Below are 16,396 nucleotides of genomic sequence, written 5' to 3'. Positions count from 1 at the left end.
GAACAGATGGAGTCGGCCAGGCAGATACCGTTGAGTGCATAGGGCAAAATTAATAACGATGTGTCAGTTTCTCTACTGGAATTAATGGTGTTTATCACTATATATTACTTGTAATTTATCTGACAAATACTCTCTATTTATGTGTATGATAAACTATATAAACTTCATTCCACAGCATATGCTTAAATCCATCTCAGTAAATGTTTCTATTATTTTTATGAAGTCTTAAATATTAAAAAAATCTTCCAGATATTGTTAGAGATCAGTATCTTCACTTGGTTGACCCTACCTGACAATTATAGTGGATGAAGCCAGATGGATTAGTACTGAGATTAACGCAATTTTAAAATAGTCAAAGAAGTATCTGACTCTGATTTTCCAAAGAAGTGAATTGTCTTCTCAACATCGGTATATGATCACACATCAGGGTCAGATTCGAATGTGTGTCCCTATTTGTGATGCTCATGCTTTTTTTTTTTTTTTAAAGATTTTATTTATTTATTTGGCAGAGAGAGAGTGAGAGAGCACAAGCAGGGGGAGCAGCAGAGGGAGAGGGAGAAGCTGACTCCCCACGGAGCAGGGAGCCCGATGCCTGGCTCGATCCCAGGACCCCAGGATCATGATTTGAGCAGGCAGACACTTAACTGACTGAGCCCCCCAAGTGCCCCGTGATTCTCATGCTTTATCAAGGATATGTGCACTTATGTCAAATGTATGTCAAACCTTTGTCAAACGGTTATTCTGAGCTTTCATAATATTGAGGAAAGGTGTTCATTACAGCATTACAAAAATGTTTATAACTGCAAAATAGTGGAATGTATAAATAATTGTATATTTGCACAATGGAATAGTACACAGCCCTTTAGTGAATGTACTAGAGCTACTTTCATTAGTGTGGATTTATTTCAAAAGCATAATACTGAGTAAAACCAGCAAGACAACAAATGATACATAGAGTATGATACTATTTACAGAAAGCTTAAATGCCTGAGAAACAAGATTTTTTAATGTATATGGCTATTCACATGTATAATAAAAGTATTTAACAACATGCATGAAAATAATAAATACTGGTTTCATGACCCTAGTTAGCTCTGGGGAAAAAGGAAAGGGAGTGGAGTCAGAGAAGAGCTCTTCAAGTATATCTGTGCAATTTTTTTTCTTTAAACATGAAGATTGAAATAAGCATGAGTAATAGTAAGATCTGAGAAAGCTGAGTGGCCGGTATGCAAGAGTTTGTTGTTACATTCTCCATTTTCCTTGGACATTCGGAACGCTTCCCAGCGACAAAGTGTAAGGCTAAAATAATACAGTAACAGTAAAAACAAAAACAAAACAAAGTGGTTGCTACTACCTGTTTGTAACTCTTTTACTATGGGAATCAATTTGGTAATAAGTTTCTTAATATTACCATCATATTTACACTCTTTGAACCTAGAAATTCCAATTACAAATTACACTAATGAAATCATTCTTTATATGGAATTGGTTAAAGACATTTTGCTTTGTCTTGCCAGGGAAATATAACGCATCCGTAAAAATGATAGCTGTGAAGATTGAGTAGCACTTGGAAAGTTAACCACGTTACCACATTAAGTGAAGGCTTGTATGTACATAAATACATCCATGTGCACACAACTAGATACGTCTAAGACTCGGAAAAGGATACTGAAAGGCAACAAAGTACAAAAATGCATATGCAGGGGGATGACTTTTTCTCTTTTTAATTTTCCAGTAAGGTATTTAACTTACTTTTAAAATATAGGAAGTTTTTGCTCAAAGAAAATAAAACGACATCATTGACTTATTCAGTGTTTTGGGCAGTGTCCCATCTTTATATTTAGCCACGTGAGTCCTAGGGGAATATTAGCATCTCACCCTCTGTGTCTGACAGAGGAAAGTAGAAATGCTGTCTTTCTCCTCCGTCAGAGGAAGGGCTCACTGTCATTCAAACAGGCAGTGGGACTGCGACTGGGGTGAGCACGTGGCCACTGTGGCAGCTCGCTGATAGTTCCTGTTAAGGTTGAACAACCAGGATGACATTTGCCCAAGCAGGCTGAGGATAAGGCTGTTATCAGCACCAAATGCCTCCTTCACATTTGGTCAGGCCATTTCATTTCCTAGCCAGGAAAAGCCTGCACAAATCAGCCATTTATCTTGTATTCCTAGGCTCTGAAATATAGCATGTGTAATGCAAACAATTCATCCCATGCTGGAACAGAAAAGGGAGGGGTTCTCCTATTTTGTGGAGGGACCCCTGCCCATCTGGACTGGCTGAGTTTTCCCTCCTTGGGGTCCAGGGACAGATGATTTAAGCTTGCAGCTACACCTGTACTTCGCTGAAAGAAGAAAAATGGGGATGAGAACTGGAAAAAGTATTGGTGACCACAGTCCCCACAACCTCATTTTCCTCGCAACCGCTCCTCAGGGAAATAGTTTTCACGAACTGATTTTCTGCTTAAATTGCTGGAGCTCCTCGGCCAGCCCAGGCCTCCGGGCGGTGGGGCAGGGCATCTGAAAATGCTACAGCCGCAGCCGTGGGCTGCCACAGCCGTGGACAACCACCACCGACACAGCCCCATCACCAGTTGCTGCCACACAACCCACCTTGGACCCTAACGGATCTCCAGAGGCTTAGGATTTCTAAACATCACACATTCTGAAATGAACATGATCCCCAGGATTTCTAAAAGCTAACCCTTCTTGGTTTCTGTACTGAAGGAGGGAAAGAAAGAAGCTGGTTATACAAACGTTGTTCATTAGGTTGATGGCACATGACTCAGTGTCCGCTGTTGGACCTTTTTCCAGGACTGCTTCCTGGGGCAGGGGGAAAGCAGGTGGATGAGGGGTGCAGAGGGAGACACAGGATGTGGGAGAGAAGCCCATGGCGGAGCAGACTGGGTTCCCCTGAACCCTTCACTCCTTCACTTCCACTCCCTTGGCTCCATCGCTGCATCGGGCACTTGCCCCTTGTGGGGCCTTGGTTTATAGACAGTGGAGACAGACTCAAGGCAGGAAGTTCCAGAACAGACTTGGACATGATCCGAAAGGAGAGACAGAGGCGGAGGACTTCTCATCCGGTACTACTATTAAAGCCCCCCAAACGAGTGCAGAGCCCCAGGTACCTGACAGGCCCAGACCCTGCCCTCCCAGGCCTCAGAGAATTCCATCTAGCCTGCAGCAGAGAGAACCAGTGCCCTACGAATGTCCCTGTGCTTGTCCACACTTCCTGGCTTCTCTCTGCAGTTACTGTACGCAGAGGACTAAGGCCAACCAACGAAAGGTGAGCAGAAATGATCTGTGTCACCACCAGGCAGAAGCCCCAAATAAGAGCCAGTCTGGGACACCTGGGTGGCTCAGTCGTTAAGCGTCTGCCTTTGGCTCAGGTCATGGTCCTGGGGTCCTGGGATCGAGCCCCGCATCGGGCTTCCTGCTCAGCCGGAGTCTGCTTGTCATTCTCCCTTTGCCTGCCGCTCCCCCTGCTTGTGCTCTCTCTCTCTCTTGCTCTCTCTCAAATAAATAAACAAAAATTTTTTTTAAAAAAGAGCCAGTCTGCCTCTTCCAATTCTTTCTTCTCCTGCGGGGCACACTGGGAACCACACCTTTCAGATGTCTTAACTCCAAAATGAAGCTGGGCCACCCAACCTGCATCAGACTTAGAATGGGTTAGAAATAGGGGCACCTGGGTGGCTCAGTTGTTAAGCGTCTGCCTTCGGCTCAGGTCATGATCCCAGGATCCTGGGATCGAGCCCCGCATCGGGCTCCCTGCTCGGCGGGAAGCCTGCTTCTCCCTCTCCCACTCCCCCTGCTTGTGTTCCCTCTCTCGCTGTGTCAAATAAAATCTTAAAAAAAAAAAAAAAAAAAAAAAAAGAAGTGATATTCCGGGGCGCCTGGGTGGCTCAGTCGTTAAGCGTCTGCCTTCGGCTCAGGTCATGATCCCAGGGTCCTGGGATCGAGTCCCGCATCGGGCTCCCTGCTCTGCGGGAAGCCTGCTTCTCCCTCTCTCACTCCCCCTGCTTGTGTTCCCTCTCTCGCTGTGCCTCTCTCTGTCAAATAAATAAATAAAATCTTTAAAAAAAAAAAAAAAAGAATGGGTTAGAAATAAACCTACATTGTGTTGAATTCCTGAGATTCTGATTTCTTTATTATGGTAGCAGAACTTTGTCCATCCTGGGTGCCTGGGTGGCTTGGTTGGTTTAGTAGCATCAGACTCTTGATTCAGCTCAGGTCATGATCTCAGGGTTGTGAGATCAAGCCCCACGTCGGGCTCCATGCCCCTCGGGGAACCTGCTTAAGATTCTCTCTCTCCCTCTGTCACTCCTCTCTCTCTCAAATAAATAAATAAATCTTAAAAAAAATAAAGAACTTACTCCATCCTGACATACTTAACAGCAAGGAATCTCTCCAATGTTCGATTTTATGAGAGAAAACTACTCTCTTCATAGATACAAATACTTGGTAAATTGGAGACAGAAAAAAAAACAGTGGGTGGGAATCAGGAGAGCTTGTTATGGTTTGGATTTGGCCATTATTTACAGTCTGCCTCTGGGTGGGGTGTTTGACTTTTGTAGAAGTCAGGTCCTCAACCAGGTTATTAAGTCTTTCTGTTTTGCTTTTTAAAACACATGTAACGGAGCACTGGGTGTTATATGCAAACAATGAATCATGGAACACTACCTCAAAAACTAATGATGTACTGTATGGTGACTAACATAACGTAATAAAATAAAATTAAATTTATAAAAATAGATAAAAATAAAACACATGTAATACTGTATTGTATTCTTGAAAGTTGCTAAGCGAGCAGATCTTACATGTTCTCACCACACCCCGAAAAGGTAACTCTGCGGGATGATGGGTGTGGTGGCTGGCCTGATGTGGTAAACATTTCACAACACACACGTGTACCAGGCCGTCCATTTGTAGACCTTAAACGTACACAATGTTTTGTGTGGGTTATAGCTCCAGAAACCCGAAAACAAAACAAAGCAAGACACGCAACACTTTTTTCAAACAAAACCTTTCACGAAGGACAGTATAAAGGGAAAACTGCCTCTGTCTTCAGACCATGACCAGCATATTCACTCCCACAGAGGCCCCTGGGCCACGTGTGTGGAAGGCTGGGACCTCTGGGCACCACCCGATGGCCCCTCGTGAAGTGGACATGGATTCACATACATAGCAGCTGTCGCTCACCTGTCCCACACGTTACACTGCACTCAGTCCAACGGCCATACTGCCAGGAATACCCCAGTTTTTCCACGTCGTTGGCAAGGCCATCTTTCCGGATTGTGTACTCATACTTGATGCCGGGGTTAGTCACCTGGAACAGCAGCTAAAAGGCAAAAGAAGGGTGACAACATTTTCATGACTTCATACTACAGAACACCGTTGTGTGACTACACCACAGGATGCCCATCATCTTAGGGACGAAGGCATGCGTCAGAGAAAATGCCAACAAATGAACGTATCTCCACCTCTGCCTCTACATCCACCGATTCATCTCTCTGTATCTGTAGCTCTATCTACCTACATCCGTGTCTTTATCTCTCTATACCTCTTGTCCACTTGATCATTTCTTGGCTGAATTCCCACGGAGGTCTAATCCTATGGAAACTGCTCTGAGGGAAGGCGGTAGCATCTTTTCCGACAACAGACTGGTGGGTCACCTTGCACTCTTGTGAACTTACTAACTTGGTGATTACGGGTAAGTTACTTAATCTCTTTGTGCCTTAGTTTCCCCATTTACAAAGTGAGGATAATAATAGCATGACTAATAGGGGTGTTGTGAGAGTTCAGTAAGTAAATAAATGTACAGTGATTCGCATGAATAGAATAGTGCCTGGCACGCAGTTAGCATTCTTTTTTTTTTTTTTTAAAGATTTTATTTATTTATTTATTTGAGAGAGAGAGAGAGCGAGAGCACATGAGAGGGGGGAGGGTCAGAGGGAGAAGCAGGCTCCCTGCCGAGCAGGGAGCCCGATGCAGGACTCGATCCTGGGACTCCGGGATCATGACCTGAGCTGAAGGCAGTCGCTTAACCAACTGAGCCACCCAGGCGCCCCCGCAGTTAGCATTCTATAAACATTGACACTTATTGTTGTTGCTGTTGTCTTACGAACTCTTCTCCAGCTCTCAGGCTGATTAGTTCCTTTAAAGCATATAGTTCTGGGGTAAAAATTGTCATGGCTTTAGCAAGGCATACCACTCTTGGGGCCTTCTCTTCAGCAATCTACTTATCACACGTTTATTTTTTTAAGATTTTATTTATTTACTTATTTTAGAGAGAGAGCGAGTGAGCATGCAAGCAGGGCAAGGGGCACAAGGAAAGGGAAAGAATCCCAAGTGGACTCCACACTGAACACAGAGCCTGACTTGGGCTCGATCTCATGACCTTGAGATCACAACCTGAGCAGAAGCCAAGAGTCAGACACTCAATTGACTGAGCCATGCAGGCGCCCCTTACTACACATTTAAAATGGATTAATCTTAAACTTAGAGGTGATGGATTGGTTGCTCCTTGGGATCTGGGTTCCCATATACAAATCCTTTGCCAAGCAGGCAGGTAAGATGTCAGGTAGACATTTATGAATCATAGCTGTCAAGCCTTGATTTCTGGCTTTTGTGAGTGCTCTGATCTCTGGCTCTGGAATCGCCTCCCTCTAACTTCTGAATATGGTTAGATCTGACTCTTTCTTGGGCCATTTGTCATCCCCAACCTGCCTCGTCTCTACTGGTATAATGATTCCACTCTTTCTCTATGGTTCCTGGCCAACATGAAAGATGAATCACCCGTGTCTTTAAAGTGCACATACTACATTCTGATCCCCTCCTCCCCTAAGAGTTTCACAAAGTCAAACCTCCTGCCTACGAACAACCACATGATAACATATGAAAAAAACATGTCAGTCCATCACCACTGCTGGAAAGCTACCTGGAAGCTCACGCCAGACTGACGTCGACTGACAGCATCCTCTGCACACCTGAGAAACAATCACCCTCAAATGAACAGCCTATGTCAATCATACTGGAAGCTGAACTCAAAACTCCCAGTAGATGACTTCAGGGCCCAAGGCACTTCATTATCGGGGTTTCAGCAATTTCTAGGCAATAAAGGATTAACAGCACAAAATAATATCTTGCTTTCCTCCCTGCTCCTTGTTAAAAGAAGTTTTAAGGGTTCTTAATGAGTGCCCCCTAACAAACACCTTGGGAAAGAAACAGAAAGACCCTAACTAATACACACATGAGCAGCTGCCTTTGCTTCTGCATTACCTGGATCCACACCGACTCATTGGTGGGACCTGTGGCCATCAGTCTCTCCAGGTCTCCTTTCCTGTCATATTGGAAGGTGGTCCCCGCCAGCTTGTAGTTCCCATTCCACTGGATAATGAATCCTCCATTGAGGTAATATTTTTGGGGGTCTTCACTCCTGATGGCCAAAAAGTTTCCAGCTCCCTCAACCTCCATTACCCGTATGTCCCTTGCTCCTTTTGGAATCAGTCCGATGTCCACATAACCTAAGGAGAGAAGACACGATAATGAAAGAGGCACACTAGCTTAGCTGAACACAATCTGTTTCTGAGCAATCATTCATCCCCACTGTTTAGCGCCCTTGCCTTCTTCCTGGGTGGTCACTGGCATGAGCAGATGCACTAGTCACGGGGAATTTTTAAGAGCTTGGCCAGGAGTGGAATGCCCAGCAGCTCTGTGACTCAGGATGCACACAGTTTTGTGAGGAGAGATGAAATAAATGCAGACTGGACCCTGAAACGTTTGTGGTTGATCCAGCATTGACTTTTCTGTGATTTTAAGTTGACAGTTGATAGTTGACAGCCCCTAACTAGCTCTCCATTTGCATTTCTGCTCCCCCTTTTGTTGCTGCTATCAGATGAATCTTTTCAACATTGCCCCGGGTACACCCTTCTCCTCATTCGTCCTCACTGCCTGCAAGTTAAAGACAGACTCTTAGAAATCATCTAATTATAGCTTAAATTCATTAAGAGAATCCCTGAGGGAATCTTGGATTGATTTGCCACCTGGCGCTCTTGAATATAGCTTGTGATGAGAAACTCAGCTCGCTCTGAGCACAGCTTTTTATACTGCTGGACAATTCTCTTCATTAGACAGGTTTTTTCCTTACTTTTTATGTTTTGCTGAAATATGAACTTACATTCTACTTTTGTGAAAAAGCACAGAGGGCATCCGTTTAAAGATGGCAATCAATTCTAGGTATAGTTCTACCCTTATTTACTGGTTGTCATGGCAGGAGACATGCCGGGGACAAAAGGAATTAACACATAATGGTTTCCTCCCTTTGGCAGACTCTGCGCTGAGGACCTTATGCATTTACCCTATTTGTGCTTCTTAAGAATCATGACCTCATAAATGTGATAGAATGGAAAGAACATGGCCTTTGGGGATGACATGCAAACGTGCCAGGGCAGGGGGGTCAGAACACGTGAGCCCTAGTTTCTGCATCATCTTGAGTGAGCTCTATGGTGTTCATTGACTTATTTAATGTCTTCGAATGTCATCTGTACAATGAAGGGGCTCCAACAAGATGGTGTCTGACATCCCTCACAACTCCGATATTCAATTGTTTTTCTCTTTTCCAAGTGAAACATTCCTTTTTCTTTTAACCTTCCCATACAAATGCTGGCTTTAAAACCCTGATCATCCTGGTCATTTTGCACTGGAGAGATACTAGGTTTTTCAACCACAAGCAAACCTTCATCTCTGTCACCTGAAAGTGCCGCAACCGTTTCTTCTCCCTGAGACACTACAGTAGTGGGGAGTCCTGGGGAGCTCAAATCCTAGGGCTGGCCAGCAGGTATGATTTGCTCAGAAGCTCAGGCCATACCCTCAGCTCCATTTTTCAAACTGGCAGCTCTCATTCAGCCAGACCAAAATGCAGGTCTTGTAGTATTTGATTCAATTCCATTTGGCCCTTACAATACCTGCCTGAAATAGCTGATTAAACCTACAAATTTTTTTAAAAGATTTTATTTATTTGAGAGAGAAAGAGAGAGAGAGAATGTGAGCAGGGAGGGGCTGAGGGAGACCGAGAGAATCTGAAGCAAGTTCTGCGCTGACCATGGAGCCCAATGCAGGGCTCGATCTCACGACCCTGAGATCATGACCTGAGCCGAAACCAAGAGTCAGACACTCAACCGACTGTGTCCTAAAACTACAAATTTATAACTAGCTCAGGGAAAATATTTATCACGTGTAATTGAGGCTAACACAATTTTCTGAAATGCCTTTGGAGTGTTGCGACCAACAGCCACTTTCTGACTTGGGATGTCGCATGCCTTCTCATAGCAGAACTCATTCAGGAAAATCAACTGGCATGAAATATTGTGGTGACCACCTTATCTCCTTTGTTTACAGACAAATAACAAAACAACCCCCCCGCCAAAAAAAACCAATGAGAACTAAATGGAAAAAAATCCAAAAGAGTTGTTTTTTATCTTTCACTTAAGAGAGAAAATCCAAAATTAGAAATGTTTATCATGGCAGATTCTTCCAAATTCAAATGGGAGGTACATCAAATTAGAATAAAAGTTTTCAGTGACTATAAGTGCTGCTTCTGAACAGTTTACAGACAGAAGATGTAAACCGAGACAGATTTAGCCATGAGCAAAAGTAATGCACATTTACAAATATATATATTTGTAAAAGAATATCTAAGGGGAAGCCAAAAAATAAAATTATGGTAATTTGGAGTTAAAAATAACCACAATATATCCACCAGACTCCTTTGCACATGACCATAAAAGCCCACACTTTAGAAGAGGATAAAATGAAAAGTAAAAATTTCAATTTTCCTTCATCTCCAGTCCTATGTTCCAAAGACAATTACAGTGAATAGTTTATTTGATTTCTCTTCCAAAATCTTTGTTTGCATGTATAAGCCCATATACACATATTTTTTTAAACAAGTGGGATCATATTACATGAACTATTCCAACTATTGCTTTTTAAATTTAATATACCTTACATATCTTTCCATATTTTTTGAGCATTTCAACAACAGCAAAAATGACATAAACCCATTTATTTAACCAATCTGCTATTAATGGACATTTAATTGGAAATGAATGGCGACAAACAGTTCTGCTTACCAAATGAGAAAACCGAGTTCCCATGAGAGGAAGAAATCTATGCCACACCACACACCTAGGTGGAAAGTACATATACCTATATCTAGGGTTGGCTAGCGAACTCTTAAAATCGCGTTCTTAATAAAAAATGTGGTTGGTAGAAAGAGATTTAAAAAATCCTGAGTATCTTATCCTCAAGGGTCTTCTTCACAGAAATGAGAATCTTATTTAAAAGTAAGGGTGGAAAGTCTCTTAGACATTTATTCTGTGTCAAAGGAAGGCTTTCAGGGTTGGTAAGACTATCTCCAAAGTGTTAAGAATGGTGAATTTTTCATTCATAAAATCACTTCTCTCCCACCTTCCCTAATAAACATTAGTCATTTGCACTAGTACTGGGACAATACTGGGAAAACTGGGGAAGTAGGAAAATGTAATCTTGACCTCAAAGAAGGAGTCTGGGCCCGTGGAGACTCACCTGGAGAAAACATCCCATCACTGAGTCCTGAGCCCCTTGAGCTGAAAGAATACTCAGGGCCTCTGGGGATGGGGCAGAAGACTGGCCTCACTTCGCAATTATCCTAAGAGCTACAAGAGATTATTGGTGCTAAAGTGCATCTTATCCAACGGTTCTTTGTAATCCACCAAAAAGGATTTACCCAGTGGCGTATGTGGTCTCCAGTCTGTCACTTCTAATAAAAAATGTGCTCATAAAGAGATCATATTAGTAACCCCAGATATCTTTTTAAAGCTCATCTTTTAAAAAAGATTTATGCTGTCAGTTCGAGGTGAGCAAAACAACCCTCACTGTGGGCCCAACTCTTATGGTTTAATGTGAGGAGGCTCCTCGGAAAAGCCAGTCCATCTTCTGATGCTTGCCTTGACAGCAATGAGAAGTCAATGTCAAGTTCAGGTACAACCCTGCATTTGACCCTCTCCCAAATCAGAGGAAGGAAGAATTATGTACACATAAATGTGTCCGGCAGATCTTTTGAGAAGTCCAAGTGCCATGACCTACATTGAGAGTTTTAGCTTCAATTATTTCAAAAAGCAGGTTGTAAGGGCACCAGAGCCTTGGCACATGCAATGAGTAACCACAACCCTCTTGCTAGAGGCCAGAGGAAAGGAGACACAGAAGAGGGAACAGATGTTGACAGGGGCTTCCTGACCCTAAATGCTTCTGGGACAAAGAGTGGCAGCCCGGAGCTCTCTTGATAAGAAAACTGTCAAGTAGAGGGCCCAGTCCCTCTCCTTCCCTTCCCATTCCTTCCAACCTGGGATTTCCTAGAAAACATGACCTAAGACAGTCTCCAAGTAAGGTGATATTCTGGTTTCAAGGAAGCCACATCCCTTCTTCTTGCGATGCATTACCTTCTGCCTCAGACTTCCTCTGAAATGTTTTTTTATAAGATTCTCATCCTGTCTTTGTGGACTCATCTCCTAGCCCTGGGCTCCCCTGTCCCAGGCAGTTGTGTGTGTTGTTGGCAAACCATTCTTCTTGGACACTGACCTCCTCGTGTCGTTCACCCACCTGAAATCACACAGCAGACCCTATTCTCTCTTAAGCCAATAGCAAACTGAACCTTGCAGTGTAGCATAGAGACAACCTTGTGTCATGAAGCCATGTCATCGGTTCCTAGAAGTGTCTCTTCCTTCTCACTGCCCAGACTTGTATCTGGACCTTGCGCATACTGCCACCACAGCCCCCCAACCTGTGTTGTGAGGTGTTCTCGATGGGTTCCATTCCTTCATGAGTGTCCTCGGTGTGTCACAGAGACTAAAAGTGGCCCCAAGAAAAAGTTGAGAATCTGCCTCATTATGGGATTAAGATAGCAATCTTAACATAACTTGAAACTGGTGTCAATTCCTAACTCCAGGTGAATCCAACCAAGAAGATCAGTGGCAGAGACTAGGGAGCTACAGCTGGAAGAAGGAAGCACGTAAACATACAGGCTCGAGAAGTGGGTGGGCATCCGGGAGGTCAGGTTTGAGCATAATCCCAGGCAGTTGCTTCTTTCACTACATTCCAGGAATCTCCTAAAGATGTGGATACCAGCAGCAAGGGTTTCTAGAAGAAACTTTCTGTGCCCTTCCTCTGCTTTCTAGACTGCAGATTTTTTTTCATTGTGAAAATGAAATTGTGACGTATATCAGAGGAAACTGAATTAATTTAAATATACCAAGAGAGTTACAATAACTCTATGATGGGCATCAAACCCACTAAACAGATATGCAAGTGTATTTAATATATATTTCATAATATTTAATAAGGAGAAAAGATATTAAAATAAAAGTCTGAGCACATTCCTGTTATGGTGAAATAAAGGAGGTAGGATGCAAGGCTGCCGGTTTGGGCAGTGAGGTAAGTGATGCAATTACCTGCATGAGAGTCCCGGGGCGCTCAGAGAATGGGGTCGCTTTTTCCCAGCACCAGATGAAAGCAGCCAGTGTGAGCAAGACCAGGACCTGGTTTAGTGGTCACTGGGTCTGGCATTAGTCAAGTCTGGAGACGCCAAGCAAGGCCAGAGGAGTCAAGAGTGGTCATTTTAGGAAGCCAGTGAATTAGTCCAAGAGGCTAAAAACTGTCGGGTTTTAACATTTAAGACCAAGGTAGGTGAGGCATACAGAATCAAGGAAATTAGGCAACAGGAAAAAAAAATCCAAGCCTGAGGAACTAGACAACAATGGGTCAGTGTTGTAGGCCAAAAAGAATGGGCTACAAGAGTTTGGGATGAAGGTCAATGTTGTGGGTAACAAGCCCAGGGTGCCCTTGGAAGAACAGAGCTTAATGCTCTACCACTTCCTTCTGAACCAGGCTCCTCATTTAAGTTCTGCCTCAGGGCCACATGGCAGAGTGGAGGCCAGGCCTGTTACCTGGACAGGGTAAGGCAGAGAAGGCAGTGGAAAGAGTCATTTTCTTATTCGTCATTCTATCCCCCATGCCAAGCACAAAATAGGTACTTAATGTTTCTCAAGTAATAGAGTGAATGAATAAATGAATGAGTGATGATATCTGTACACAGTTCACTGTGTTCTGGACCTAAGTTCTTTAATTCCAGACACTTCTACTCACAGTAACCATGGCACTATCCCAAGAGGGCAATTCTTTTTTCTTTCTCCAAGAGAGGAAATGGAAGCTATTCTGGAGGGTCTACAAGATAGTGGGCCTTATGTTCCCCAAGTGTGACACTAACTAAAAGGCATGATGCTGCCATGTGACACACAGTGTCAAATCTACTAAATGAGTTCCTCTTCACAGAGGTAGACAGGGACTTAGTTGTTGGGACAGTCCAAGAAGGCCATGGATAAAGATACCTTCTCCTGGAGACTCAGACCAATTTCAACACTTAGGTATCAACAAACAAATGATCAGCCTTAGGGCTGAGGGCAGTGGGAAGATAAGAAATACCAGACAGGGCTGAAAGGGGCCTCACAAATGGAGGTACAATGGGGTGATTTCCCCATGGTCAATGGTAATCTAGATCAGCACCTGGTCTCCTTTCCCAGCCTATTTTAATTCCACATCATCCATCATCCTCCCTCTTTCTTAGGAGCACTCACAAAACCAAACCAAACCAAACCAAACCAAACCAAACCAAACCAAACCAAACCAAACAACAATAAAAAAGAGGAAAAGGGACTTGGCTAATATTTTATGCTTCCATAGTCAAAGGGAGCAGCAGTGAGAGAGGAGGAGAAGCTGGGTCTGACCACCATGTGCATCTCTAATGCAGACTTCTCCACCTACACTTTTGTTTTAAACCACTCTGTTAAAAGAAAGCCACAAGCCAAACTAAATAGGAAGGAAGAACACAAGTAGACGCATGGATCAGTTAGGCTATGCAAAGTTTGAAAGAGTTTTGGATTCTTCTAGGTGACTGATTACATATTCCCATTATTTCCTAGTCACAGAGATGACCTTGCCTCAAGTGCTAGTGCTACCTCTTGCCCAAGTTCACTGTTTTTCTGGTGTTGTCTGATGGTTGTTAACTTCCCTCAGAAAGGAGACACTGGGTTTTCTCTCAAGGTCATGGTTGTGATAACAAGGCTCTGGAGATCTGACGCCTAAGTGCCAGGATAATGAAGCCATCTCCAACCACAGCCCCCATGTAACCAACTGCAGAAACATACTTGCTCTGGAAGAATCCTCCTTCAGGTCTCCCCTCATATCACAGATTCTTGAAGGTGCCTTGACCCGGGAGACGAAGTTACAGTGTGAACCCCGTAAGCCAATCACTGCTACCCACCAAAGAAACCATAGTTCTTCTTTTTTATTTTTTTAAGAAACCACAGTTGAGGGTGGAGACACAAGGAGAAAAGAATACTTCAGGATATGCACAAGAAGGGGAAAACTCTGAGATTTATGTCTTTGGGCCACAGTAAGAAAGTGACCCAAACCCAGTATTATAATATTAGGTTTATAATATTACAGTTGCAATATTGTACCAATCCATGGTAAAACAAAAACAACCAGAGCTACAACACTACAGCTAAGCCAGCAGGAACAGGACAGCGCAGAGGAAAAATATCCAATATTCCATCAACATAACTGTAAAACAGTTAACGACTTGTCTCCTTTATTGTCAAAGGGATATGGAATCAACCTTAAGAAAACCTTTTTTCATTTGCATTTATATGAGCGCTCACTGAATACCTCCTACAGATAGAAATAACATTTGCTGACTTGGGGTTGGGCAGGGTGGTGACAAAGCCTAAAAGACAATTCACCCCTCAGTTTATAACTGCACTAGAGAGAAAGAATACAACGTAAGGAGAAGTAAGGCAGCATGTGAATACGTACAGAAAACAACTAACTATGCCTTGGGTGTCTTCAAAAAGAGGATGTTAAGTTCCCTCTTTTGACTTTGGCCTTTGAGTTAATCAATCTGCCCAGAGCCATCTCATTCCATTTCCCATAGTTTTGCAGTATTTCTTGGTTTCACTCCTATTGTGGAGTGGTGGCAGCCAGGGTCTTTATGACGTATCTGGCTTTATTAGGCATGCAGCAAAGGTGGGATCTGCCTGGTGGGTAAAAGGAACACAGACAACCCTGCTGGGTGTTAACAGAGTCCAGAGCGAGATCTGGCTGGATTTCCTCACCGCGCTGGGGTTAGCAGTGCCAGAGAGCTTTGAGGCTTTCTCAGGATACGCACAGTCTGAAGTTGACACCACTCCCTGGGTGCCAAGAGCCAGCAGAAGCTCTCTGGGAAGCAAATGGGAGAAGAAGGACTGCAAATCAAAGGCACGAGGGATGCCAAATCTTCGGTGCTGGGCATGTGGCTGGAGGCATTAAGGTCTCTAAGGCAGGGGTGGGGGTAGGAGGGAAGCTCCAGATGCTTCTGGTCTTTTCCCCCACTCCCAAGAAACCAGAGTAGAGTCAAGAATCCAGAACTAAAGCCCATATTCCTAAGGGCTTAGTTAAAAGGTTAAGTGGTGGACATTTGAGAATGAAAACTGCTTTTCAAAAGAGTTACCATAATGTTGGGAGCACAGCATATCTGAGGGCGAAGATATGAACTCCCATAGATAAATAATAGGGAGAGTAAATGTAGAAACGTGATTTTAAGGGTGACTTTATAATCCAAGTAAATAAGGTCACATCTAACTAACAGAAAATATTTACATAGCATCTTTATAAGATTGAATAAATATTAGCTATTTATTTATCATACGCCTAAGAAACGCTGGGTTATCATTCACATTCCAAATAAGTGATTCAAAGGACACGTTTCATGCATACAAAAGCCATCAAATAGAGATAAATATAGTCCTTCAGTGATAATTCTAAAGAGCAAGATAAGCATTTCACTTTACAATTTAACCTTATTAATTCAATAGTCAAAGATCAAAAAATAGGGATGAAATTAAACAAATTCAGGTCGTCCACTGTGACGTGTCCTGGGGGCCAACAGGGCATTTAATCAATGCACCTGGTACTCGAGGGCATACTTAGTAACTTCATCCTGGGCGGTGAGCATGTCTAAAAGAGAGGCACTGCTTTGTCGGGACCCAGGAAAAGGGTGGCCCACTACATCTGGGAGTCCCTGTCACTTCCCGCCCCGGGTAACACTCCAGTGTAGACACCGCCCCTCTCTCCTCAGGCCCTACCTGGGGAGTGCACAGTGGACTCCCTATTCTCAGCATCTGCATTTCTTTGGAATCCAGAGAATTAACAACCTAACTGCCCCCTCCTCAAAGTAGCCTCAAGCAGTGACTGGCGAGAGTTGGCATGTATGGTCTCAGCTCCTTCACCCCTTGGGTGGGAAAATTCCAATGTACAACTTCGACACTGG

General features: G+C 43.5%; 1 protein-coding gene across 3 annotated transcripts in view; it reads right to left on the bottom strand.

Annotated features, from left to right (window-relative positions):
- Nucleotides 1–16,396, bottom strand: part of ADAMTS12 (ADAM metallopeptidase with thrombospondin type 1 motif 12) — a 298,641-nt gene that overhangs the window by 52,764 nt on the left and 229,481 nt on the right. For 2 of the 3 annotated variants that reach the window (XM_045862685.3, XM_045862677.3), the window contains exons 15-16: nt 7,276–7,520; nt 5,197–5,335 (exon numbers count right to left, since the gene is read on the bottom strand). In XM_045862685.3, coding sequence (XP_045718641.1) covers nt 5,197–5,335; nt 7,276–7,520 — 384 coding nt within the window. Of the gene's footprint in view, nt 1–5,196; nt 5,336–7,275; nt 7,521–16,396 lie in introns of those variants that run through there. The other variant, XR_008505101.2, reaches the window with a different exon arrangement.

The sequence above is a fragment of the Mirounga angustirostris genome, unplaced genomic scaffold, assembly GCF_029215605.1.
Source record: "Mirounga angustirostris isolate CCGP_5_RB_7025 unplaced genomic scaffold, mMirAng1.0.hap1 SCAF_7, whole genome shotgun sequence".
NCBI classification, from domain to species: Eukaryota; Metazoa; Chordata; class Mammalia; order Carnivora; family Phocidae; genus Mirounga; species Mirounga angustirostris.
This window is presented reverse-complemented; position numbering and strand designations above follow the sequence as displayed.